The following is a 12,970-nucleotide window of genomic DNA, read 5'->3' as shown; positions in this document are numbered from 1 at the left end:
ATATTTGTGAGCTTAATATTTTGCCTAAATCTGAACGGATTTTGCTTAAAGTTTTAACAAGCGAGACAGAAGAAATATTGTATATAAATAAATATTTCTTCTCTCTTGCTAGTAAAGTTTTAAGCAAACTTCGTTTAGGTTAAGGTAAATGTTAAAGAACATGTATAAATAAATCGTTCTTCTTTCTTGCTAGTGCAGTTTTAAGCAGAATTCGTTTAGATTAAGGAACGTGTATAAATAAATCGTATCACAGCATTGTTAACTATTGTATTGAAATCATCGTCTCAATCGCCCATCTGGCCAATTTTTTGTTTGTTTGTTGGGAAACATTACAGATCATTAATATATTGCAAGGTATTTCTCTGTGAACAATTTGAATAAAATAAAGAGGTTCAAAATGTGGCTTGATACATTATTTATCACATTATAAGTATCTTTTCACTACATTTAACAACATAGTAATTGTATTCGATAATTCAATATTCTGTTATCGTGACTGAGGAAATAACGTCAGTATACCAACCAAACTTTTTCGTTATGTATTTTATATTAGTAATATTTCTTTCGTTTTAGTTGACTTCGGGTCACTGAGGAGAATTGCGTTTATAATGTTCTGATTTATTCCCATCAAACAAAGTTGTTTTAAGATCAATTTATTTCCTTTAGTTACCATTTTGCATTATCATTTGTTTACTTTTGCTAATAGTAACTTTTGAGTTGCTGACGTCTATAAGAAGCCATTAAGCACTCAGACATAAAATGTGAACATGACAGCATATTGATGATAAAGTTTAAACACTGTTATTAGAGATAAATACAACTTTAAGTTTCTCTTAAATTTTCATATTATAACTTACAAATTAAACTATTTGTTAAGTTGTACTAGACATTCTGCTTTTGCTTCTTTATGTTACGTAGTTTTAGACCATTGAGAGGGAACCCGTGGTTGAGCACTCTAAAGAGCTCTCCTTTACCAGTGGTGGTTTTGAGTCTCAGGCTCGGCTAACGTGTGAATGTGAGAAAGCTGGCCAGTAGCATTCAGTAGGTCGGTGGATTTTACAGAGACTTTCTTGGGTTCGTCCTTTACTGGCCGCTATGCGTATAGCCTATCAGGTGCTGAAAAATGGCTTCAAACTCAAAACAAAACCAACGACAAGACTAATATTAAATGCCGCTCAATAGGAATAGAATATGAATAATTGTTCACTTCTCCACTTGTTAGTAACTGCGCGATTCTATTAAGACTTAAATATCGCAATTCATTCCGACGTCACATATGCCGCAATACTCTCGTATACCAATGGTAATCTACCTCAAAAAAGTTAACATGTTCATTATCAAGGCAGAGCACAGAATCAGTATCCAAGTAAACGACCTATTTATAGCCCATTCTCTACGATCAGAGTCTACAATCATTAACGTGAATTTCGAAATTTGATATGTTCTTTATCAGTGATCATTAAAATCGATACTCATGGATTAAAGTTAAGCAAATAGTACAGACGTACATAACAATTCACATCAATTTCGTACATTTTACTTTATTCATCCATTTTTCATCCCTAGGAAGGAATTAGGTTTTAATGCTCCACTTTCACAAACTGAGTATCCAAATGACAAGAGCAAACCCAGTTTCATTGCAGTTCAAGTTTAAGCAGAAAGGAAGAAAGTGTGGTTTGCTTACTTCACCATTTTTAAAATCTTCACGAATTGTTGACAAATAAAAATAAAAATATTCAACGTGTATGACTTTCTTTGTCTAGGTTACCTTGGCTACTGACACGCAATCTCTTTCTACAGTTACTGAGATCGCTCCACAGGTAAGCCTTTTTCCTACATGAAGTTTCTATTTATCTATAGTCAGAAGAGCGAGACAGCAGAGACGAATTAATATTTGCGTAGAAGTAAAATATAGAATTATTTCCACTTTTACACAAAGACAATTTCAAAGAATCTGTGATGATATTGAAAATGTGCAATAGCGTTTGAGTGCGTTAGAATATGTTATCTTTTACACTGCGTTGTAATGTGACGCTGATTAATAATAATACAATACATCATATTAACAAGCATAAACTAGTAATTTAAGCTGAATTACTGATTATGAATTCATATTGTTTAGGGTGTTGGTGCCAAGTCAACACGTCCATTTGCAGACAGAGGAACAATAGATGGAGCCTGGGGTGATTTTGGACCCTGGAGTAGCTGCTCGGTTACATGTGGAGGTTGGTATTGATAGCATAAAAAACGAGAGAGAAAGCCATAAAATCTTGGCACTACATCATCTAGTACAACAATCTGCAATGTAGAGAAATCCCGTTATGTTTTCCTATAGGCTTAGAAAAGATAATGAACTGTAATATTGCAACTGATTACTTCATTATAACTAACATTTCCAAAAAATGAAAAATGAAGTCTGAACTCTTCTAAGAGGACACACCCAAGACGTGAACACTTTTATCGGAAATGTTTACATAATTTTAATTTTAAATAAATTTCTACTTTAAACTACTGAAGTGCAACGTTTCCAAAATTAACATAAATAAAGTGTTGATTATCCTAATCAATATTTGTCTCTATAACTGTCAGCCTCCCACTATTTTCCATTAAACGATTTTGTTTTACTTTATGAACTAATTTTTTTTAAATTTACATTTCCTACAGTGTATGCTTCAGATAAATATATATTGCTGCTATGAATTAGCTCTTTTAGAGAAAAAACGCATTCATTCTGCAGGTGGTATACAAAAGAGGTACCGATACTGTAACAACCCGATACCCCATGGCGGGGCTTACTGTTTAGGTTCTGCCGAAGAACAGCAGAGATGTAACACACATTCCTGTGGTAAGTGGTAAAATAAAAGGTAGCTTCATTTGCCTTGTACATACTACTAATAAATTGTAATCCCAATTATTAAAGGCCTGTTATTATTATTATTATTATCATTATTATTATTATTAATTATTATTATTATTATTATTATTATTATTATTATTAAACATTTACTATTTAGTAAAGATGCATGCAAACTGTGAGCACATTTTGTTTTCTTTCACTAACTAGAAAACAAAACGTTCGCACAGAATTATATTTGAGAACAGAATATATCAGCCATCCTTAATTATCCAAAAAGGAATATTAAACAATTCGAAGAAAACAAACAATTCGTCTTTCAGAATGAGAATCATAAATATAACTAAACATTTGAACTGCTGGAATATGCATGTTTAATGTTTGATCCGTTTTCTTGCAAAGCGGATTAAAAATGTTTGTTACATTTCAGCTGTTGATGGCGTATTTAGTGCTTGGTCTTAATTCTCGTCCTGTGTCTCAGTTAATGCATGCAAAGGCAAGAAAACAAGAACTAGAACCTGCAGCTACCCAGCTAATGGTGGGGGAGACTATTGTCAGTTTGCTATAGAAGAGGTTGCACCGTGTGATGCATGTGCTAGTGGCTAAAAGTTTTGGTTTATATATATATATATATATATATATATCACACACATGATATCTCATTTGAAAACAAAGCTTGTGCTGAAATATTATATTTACCCTTTATACTGTATTTACATTCTATATTGTATTCAAGATATTTTATTCCATCTGTCATGTACATTCCATTCAATCACAAGTTCTGTAAACCATTCACAGCAAATATATCCTGTGCAGGATTTCCGTTTATCTATATATATAATCTTTAATAAACTATTATGTTAAATACTGAGTGTGTATGTTCTAAATATGGCAGATTGTTTCGATCATCTCATGATCTAGAATTAAAAGCTGCCAAGTAACTCACAATTCCTTCTGACATCTTTGCTTAAGTAAATGCTCTTAATACAACAACATCGTACAGTGTAAGGTTTAAGGTTACAAATGACCTTTCAATAATTAAAGGACATTTCATAATACTAAATTATTCCGAAAGCATCACACGCTTACGTTCAGACAAACTATAGTGCATTCCTACTAAGCAGGTTAAATAATTCTCGAACCAATGTGATGATAGTATTTCTCCATATGCAGATTCACTCCATACTATCTAGGGTTTTCTTGTAGAATCGAGGAATAGCGCATATGTGTAAGTATGCATGCAGGAGCAGCACACAGGATAAGAATAAAAGTAAATTACAGGCTCTTTATAATATGCACAAAAGACGAATACATAATCCAACTTGTTAATACTTGTCAAAACATTGATGCTTTAAATGAATTACAGTAGGCAATCATGTATAAATATTTTGAACAATAACTTTTATCTACAGCTGCTAGAACTGATACAGAGTATAAGGTTTTTAATTAATAAATCTCAAACTTTACTTTGACTAAATCAGTTATCAGTTTTAACTATGCTTTTCACGTCGAGTATGTTTCAGGCAATGCAAACCACCATTACAAGTGACTGCAGATGACTACAATTAACAGAATTAATTTCAGCTTGGCAGATCAAAATATAAAAAAGTTATAACGTTTCACATTGTACACGTAACACAAGTTTTTCAAGAAAAAATAGTATAGTTCAAATATCGCATGATGACAGAAACATGATTAGAAAGTCATAGTACTTTATTCTGGGAACATTCTTATCTGCTTGGTTTACATTAATAATGAACGAAAAACAGAAACATGGCTTCTGCAAATTATCTTTCAACTATAAGCAATACGAATACTACCAATATGGGACTAGTGGTAAACCAATGGATAACGCTAATAAAAGGTGTTGCTAAAAAGCAAATTGACATTTAAATATGTATGATATTAGTGGATAAAATTTAAAACGATATTACGACGCCGACGGAAGAAGTAATCAATAAAATAATAGCTAATGAACACGGTAATACTGAAAGAACGAACAAAACCTCTGCCGTGCAAATCAGATGCCGAAAGGAAATAAACAATGTGCATGCATAGGAATGGCACCGAATGAGATTTGGAACTTTATATACTAAATGCAAGGATTGAAAACATTAACAAAAAGAGCGGGTGGAGATAAAACATTTGAAAAAATTACGGACATTAGAGAAGGGATCAAGCGTGATTTGGATAATTTTGGGACTTAAAGAAGAATACTTTAAAAACCACAATCAGGGCATGAACGGTTAAATACAAATTTATTTAAATAATGTAATCCAATAAGAGGACTGTTTCATTAGAGGGTTAATAAATGACTTAATTTTGATTTAGTTATGTATTCCAACAACGAGATTAGTGCTTACAGTAATACTCTGTCAGACATGAATAAAAGGAAAAGATTTGAAAGGGACAACAACAAAAAAATACGATGACACCAAAAGCTAACTGAATGCGAAGGACAGTATTATTAGAACTATGAAAACAACTTACAATGCACTATTAAAGATTTTAGGACGATAGTTAAATTTATAAAGCCATAACTTCGGCCACATTATGTAGCGCGACATCGGCATAGATTGATCAATATAAACTATATGGGAAAAAACATTTTTGTCAACAAATGGTTAATATTCTCGATCTAGTGTAAGGTAGTTTTAGCGAACTAGACAAAATGATGAGGAAACGATAAATAACTTCAGTTGTTTAAGCTTAGAACAGACACAGATGCGTTCAAGCTGAAAAGGATGAAAAGGCCTTGCACATTAATCAGCATGTAGAGGTTGCTGCCAGATCACAACAACAAACATAAAATTTTAAGTTTCGGTCATATTTCCACGACCCATTGAACCCAGTAATAAAATAACACATTGATGTGTTTTCCAAGTTCCGGAACAGCATTATTCTACATGATATTTTACGTATGTGCATAGCAATATATTTAAAGAAATTAAAACAGGTAATACATGATTTTGGAATGATGGGCATTGGCTAGTATTTGTTGCTGTATAAATGTCTGTCATTGAACAAGAGGGGTAGGATTAGATTGAGATGGGTTATGTATCATGTTACTTTAGCCACGTGTGTCAGATGCATATGAGTTGCAAATGAAAGGGGCGGTGGCTGAGATGATTGCTCATTAAATCCAGAGGTCAAAATATCAAAACATAATGTAGATTGCACTTGCAATTGGTTTACGTACATTTTTATAACATAGTGCAAGACTTCACACTTGTATGTTAGCATTTGCTAAGGGATCATTAGTAGGTTAAGCAATTAAAGTAAGAAATTCTAAACATGAAACAATCATAGAGGGCAATAGTACGATTTGAAGGGTCACTTTATGATTGATAAAATGAGTAATGTGTGTAAAGAGTTCGAATTACAGTGAAATGATGGCAGTTTGTGCCACATTGTGTGCAGTCGAGGCATCAGTGTATACCTATGGGGTTTTGGGACTTCAAGTTTGGGTCTCATACCCAGTAACTTGTTCCTTCGCATTGTGAGTGGAAAAGTATAATGTGCACACACACACACACACACACACACACACACACTTCCTATTCCTGATACAAGGTTTAACGGTCAAGATACTGGATAGTTTCATGTATACAGATTACCTAGGCTGGACAATTTTAAGAGAAAGCTTGCATCTTTGTTCAATCTCGTCAAATTCTCCATTTTCAAGAATTTAGCTTTCAAATACTTAACAATTTGATAATAAACTTCGTTTATCAACTCGTCTGGAAATAAAAACAACAACGAGGCCGAAGGATTGATTGCGAGTGGTTCCCTGATAGTTTTCTCCATAATATCAAACATCAGCCCTGACTGTCGCACCTGCTTTCTGTCCCCTCCTACCACCATAACTTTATGGGTCTATATCATGCGCTGCATGCCTAAACATAATACACATACATGTGCTGTAGGAGGATCACGATGGTACAAGTTGGGGCCAATAATCGATTTTCAAATGTGTGAAATCACGTTCTTTAAGAATGAAAGAGATGTAACCATCTGTGAAGACTGAGTTAATCCATGTTCGAACGTGGCCAGAATACAAAAACAAATTCAGATATTTATGATAATATATTTTGGGCCATAATTCTTTAGACACCTTTCAGCTAATATATTATCCACTTTCTCAGCCAATATTTCAGCTACCCGTTCATGTAATATTTCATTCTTTCTCTCAAGTATATTTTCGTTAGTCCGTACATTTATATTCGGCCCGTATTTGCTATATTTTCTTTACTGAATCTCTATACGTCAGAAGATTAGTATAGACAACTAACTAGTTCATCAATAATTAGCATGTCATACATCTTTTATTTTGTATTGATTTCTGTGCAGTTGTACTGAAGTCATGTAACTAATTTTTTTAAAACTCGATTGTTTCCTTTTGGTGATGTGGTTAAGTTATTTGTATTGTGTTCACTAGATACTGTGATGCATGAAATATGTGTTAGAGTTCCATACTTCGATATGACAATTTAGCAAGACTCGTAAAAAGGTATATGTTCACCAAGTTGTATGATCTCAGATATACGCAGTGCAAGGAATATATGAGGTTATCACCTAAAGTAAAGTATTAACCAGAGGTCGTCAAATGGGAAATATATGTCACAATGACCTTCATTTTGCTGTTAGGGTGTTCCAAATAATGTTAGAAACATTTATTTTGCTTCATTATTCTAACATGAACAGAAATTGAAACTTCAACGGTACCCAGATGTAACCAAAGTTAGTAGAACATGAAATATGCGTCACAGTGACTTACTTTAGTAACGAGGATGAAGTACATGTCAAGATGTATTTTCTAACAAACGTTCATAAAAGCAGCTATAACAGCATGTATACCTGGTCCCAAAAACCTGACCAAACACGAAAACCTAAGAAAGAATGTAGAAATAAGGATAGATGGAACTCAACCCCCTTCCAAATATTACCATGGACAGAGGAAGCAGGAAGGATTGACATGCATTTATGATATATATATAAATCACTCATGCGACAGAAACGTCAACCTGTTGTTTTTGCTAACCTTTACTTTCCTATCTCAGTCAAATCGTTTCAGTCTTGGTGTCCACGCACTAGGGACTACTATGTCAAGGGACGCAATAATTGTTGTCTTCTGCTTGGCCTTATGGAGTTCTTTTCCGATCAAACAAACGGTAACACTTCAGGAAATTTACTACAATAGATTTTGGAGGAAAGAAACTAAATACTTTGCATTTTGGGATTTACAGATAAGGATAAAGAACACTTAAACATAAAGTGGGGGAAAATATCATTAAAGCAATATTGAGAACGGAACTATAATATATAGAGTTTAATGAGACAGATGGAGACGAGGAGAGGGGAGGTCATAAGAAACACAAAAAATAAAAAAACGAAAGATCTACGCTAACCCTGTTTCCATATAGATATATTACAGCTATCTATAAATGATTTATGAACAAAAGCCCAAGTGATTTTTTGGACTGTCGTTAATTTCATATAACATCCGTATATTAAACATCAAACTACCTCAATGCTATCAACCGTTTCATGTTCTTTCTTGCCCACGGGTACATATTGTGTACTTCAGATGAAACGGTCACGCCACAGCCGTCATTTTCATAGTTGTACTAATGCACCGCACGTAAAATTTTGTGCGTGGACTATATTGCAAAAGTGAAGAGTTCCCTCACATTAAATAAATATATTAGGTGAGATAAATAATCGACGTTGAGGTTCGCACCAAGACAATGAAATTCCAGTCGCGGGGTTATATTAAATGTCTGGAATGTTCTTATATCAGTATCTCGGTGCAAACCCAAGAATAGATTATATATATATATAAATAAATAAATAAATAAATATATATATATATATATATATATATATATATATATATATATATATATATATATATATATATATATATATATATATATATATGAAATTATGGAGATGAATGGGTTTAATCTCAAAACAAATATAAAAAATGTGTCCTCCGCACAGGTACGCTATCCCCCGCATCACACAAAAAAAACATGCTCCTTATTAGCATGCAAATAAAATTGGGAAACTAGATACCTACATAGGTAAGATACTTGCTGAAGGGATAACATGGTAAACCCGTATCAAAGAGGTCGTTGAATTATGTAATCGTGATATGAACCTCAATAGGAAGAACAAAAATTCGCTTTTAATTCTATACAGATAAATAATCAGAGCTGAAGTTGATTGCAAATATCAAGTCTACGGCTCAGTTAGCATCGCAGAATTCCAAACAGCTTGACACAAAGAGCTTCGGGCATGTATTAGATTAATTAAACGTTCTTCCACGAAGAAAAGCCTTGCAATAACGAAGGAATTCATGCTGCGACTGAGGCGTAAGAAAAGATGTGCAAATGGTTCGCATACCCTATAACACATGGAGTAAACAATCATAAATTACACGTTGTTAAAGAAATGCAAAGAAACACGAACGATCAAAACCTAGCGAAAAGATCATGGCCGACCTAAAAGAACCGGATATACCATACATTAACCCAGCCAAAATAAAATACTTCCGAGAGCCACCATAAATCTGCCCCACACCCAACGTAGACTTTAATCTCGGGCAATTAGAATATTCTAAACACGACCAATAGTGTACAGATCATCCTTATTTACACTAACCATAAGTAGAGAGATTTCAGAAAGATTTCATAGATGGATCCTAAGTGATAACCCATATAAGGCATCAACGGAAGTGGTCAACAGACAATTTAAGGCAGTGTTTGGAAGGAGATAATCGGACATTCTCATCATTTACACAATCACATTTATCTCGCTAATATCAGCAATAAACATATAAATACGTAATAAATCAAGTGGTCATTATGCACGACGATTACAGAATCCAACAATCTGAATCTTATCCTTCAAATCATTAAATTCTCGACAAAGTATGAACACCCACACAAGAAACATGCTAAATCAAATACAATAAGAAAACAAGATAGTAGACATGGTATGCAGCTCATCCCAGGTCAATACCCCGGGATGAAGAGGCGAAAAAGAACCGGAAGGAACCTATCACAAAATATTGCCTACAAAGTCGCTGAAATATACTGTATTGTTCGGCAAATAATTTAGCTCGAAGTGGCAAGACTAGTGTTACACGTCCGAAAATGATAGAAACGTTTCCCTTTATAAAATATAAAGCAAAGTAATTAGACCAATATACTATATACGTCATAAATGCATTGGTATCTACTAAAAATTGCAAAAAAAACAGTGTCAGAATAATTGGGAGATTATAGGCCGATTTCTCCTAAACTAGGTTATATGTGCTTAAAGTTTACAGATGTAATAAACAAAATTGGTTTATATCCTTTGAGTAAACCATAACTGCTGTAAGAAATATTACACAATTAAACAATAGCAAAAAAGAATAGATTTCTAATAATACACTAAAACACAATACCAGACGAGGAGGCAACAAAATAATATTTAGGGAATGGTTGCCCAAAGACATGACATTACTTGACAAGAATCTTAAATTCATAAAATTGGAAATCCAAATAAAATTTTCAAGAAATATCTCTTTAAAGAAGTATGCATGAGCACAAAATATTTCCAGAGAAACGAATTAATCTTTCAGAATCCGAAAATTTAAAATAAAACTCAAACATTCCAAAAAGAAATACTGGTCACAACAAAAGAAAACAACTCGACATCACGTGTTTAAAAGCCCAAAAACTCTGAGATCTCTCTCTCTAAACATACTATTAATACTAAGTATTTCGGAATTTAGGAAATGCCTAATTGTGAAATAGAGGATCACGTGATCATGTTTACATATATAAAAATCACGTAGCCCATGTATGTCCTTGATAAGAACAAATCATTGTACTCCGAGAATAAAAGTGGTTCTTTCCGGGGTTTTCCATGGTTCTTCCTCCACCATTAATACTGGCCGCCATGTATAGCCTATCCTGGGCTGAAAAATGGCGTTAAACCGTACAACAGCAACATCTATCTATCTAACTATCTGTATATTTATAGATATATCTATGTATGTATCTATCTATGTATGTATGTATGTATCTATCTATCTATCTATCTATCTATACATATATATATATATATATATATATATATATATATATATATATATATATATATATATATATATATATATATATATATATATATATATATATATATATATATTGTTATGTATAGTTAATTTAATTTTTGTCTCCTTTACTTTTAATTTTTTTTCATTCCATTACATGTTATTGTAATATAACATTGCTAGACTCGACCTTGTCCAAAATTTAGTTGAGTTCTGTTTGGCCGGATTGTCTTTTTCTTTGATTTATTTCGTTCATGTAAAGAAGTAATAATATTGTCTTTATTCTCTTTGTATGAGCTGATTGACCGAATTATTATTCAAGTAAACAAGAAGTGGCAAACATGTTGATCTGTGTCAGGATTTTTGAGATCCTCAAAGTGGATTCAAAAGTGTATTATGTTTTAAATAAACAAGGCTCATTAAATCATGCTAGAAAGTTATTTTCCATTAGATAATGATTGTGTTTAGAAAATGCTAATTTGTGACCTGAGTTCAAACACAGAAATATGTTATCTTATGACTGTCATAATTCTACCAATTGTGCTTTAACATCTAGTAATGTAAATCGTATTGTCTTGTAACCAGTTTGGGCTGAATTTTATTTTCTTCAAATTATTGAATTTAATTGATAATTGTCTCTGGAATTGCGAAAGTACTCTGACAAAAGTCTTGTATAAAGACATTCATTGGAAATTTTAATGAATTTAAACTTGGAATAGTATTTCTTTGATTTAACAAGAGACTTTACACACTTCAGTACGATGCAGGCCATAACAGAACGTCATCGATTTCAACATTAAATCTCTACGGGACTTCACGCAAGTTTTATTCAAGATGTTTTTATTACTAGGACTTTTGTCTCTAATTATTGTATTATTTGTGAATTTAATTCGCAAAATTGTAAGTTCTTTTTTCTCATTTTCACTTTTTATTCTAGGGAAATAAATGTTTTGTTAAAGTTTGCAAAGTGTGTTGTATTCACGCGTTTCTTTTATTTATTTTAAGAGCATATACTTATGTTTAAATTTATATTAACAACTTTTGCATTATTAGTAACATTATTAAATCACAAAACCACCTCTATGTAAATTGTATGTCTATAAAGCTAAATAATTACATAGTTGATATTTGTCAACAAGAAAGAGAGTTTTGATACTTGTTTATTTTTACCTACGTTATCACCAATAAAAGCTATTTGCGACGGCAGATACGCCATTTTCATCTTCAACACATTTCGCTTAAGGAGTCGGGTATTCCTTGAAATTGTCACAAAGTTGCAATGCAAGTTGAAAATGACACCAGTAATGTACTCATCACGCTAACGAAACAAACGTTACTTTTTGATTGAACTTTGATCGTCAGTTGCTCATGTATTTCTTTGTATCGGAATGTATTGCCGTGTGAATAATTGGTACTGATCAGCAACGCGCATACATACATAAACCACGTAAGTTAGATATATCATGGTTATCTTCGAACTTGAAGGACAATCAAGAATGCAGGTGAATAGATACATCAAATTACGTTTCCAATTTCCAAACTGTCTCCAATTGTATCTATCAATATGTCGCATAGTACATTTAACACACACTCTCGCACACAAGAAGCAGGTACTAGCTTGATTATGAGACGTTTCTATTTGTTCTTAATATATTAAAGTTTGAACTTTCCTGTGTGGGTTGTTATATATCAAAATGCAGTGTGGTGTAGTCAATAATATCATACACCCATTTGTACTTTTGTTTTTTTGTGTCCAAAAGTGATATGACCAATGATATAGTCAATGTGCTCTCTGTTGAATACATCTGGATATCTTGGTTTGTAGAAAGATTGATATGCTTTTTTATGTGTCTCCTGTACATAGTTATTCTACTTGAGCAGGGCCACATTTTTCACAGCATTGTCTAACAAATTACAAGGCTTGTAATTGTTCATCATGCTCAAGAGAACAGTAGTCACCAATTCCCAATTTCAGGAATAAGCAACTGATCTAAGGATCATAGGTG

The 12,970-nt window shown here is 32.8% G+C and overlaps 1 protein-coding gene across 1 annotated transcript in view; it reads left to right on the top strand.

Annotated features, from left to right (window-relative positions):
* Positions 1 to 1,654, top strand: part of LOC149781943 (cell surface hyaluronidase-like) — a 49,639-nt gene extending 47,985 nt beyond the window's left edge. The window contains exon 18 of the mRNA XM_089935038.1: positions 1,567 to 1,654. Within this exon, the coding sequence (XP_089791164.1) occupies positions 1,567 to 1,654 (88 nt within the window). The remainder of the gene's footprint in view (positions 1 to 1,566) is intronic.
* Positions 1,655 to 12,970: the final 11,316 nt, after the last annotated feature.

The sequence above is a fragment of the Sinohyriopsis cumingii genome, chromosome 15, assembly GCF_028554795.1.
Source record: "Sinohyriopsis cumingii isolate HCF-2022 chromosome 15, ASM2855479v2, whole genome shotgun sequence".
Classification (NCBI taxonomy): Eukaryota; Metazoa; Mollusca; class Bivalvia; order Unionida; family Unionidae; genus Sinohyriopsis; species Sinohyriopsis cumingii.
This window is presented reverse-complemented; position numbering and strand designations above follow the sequence as displayed.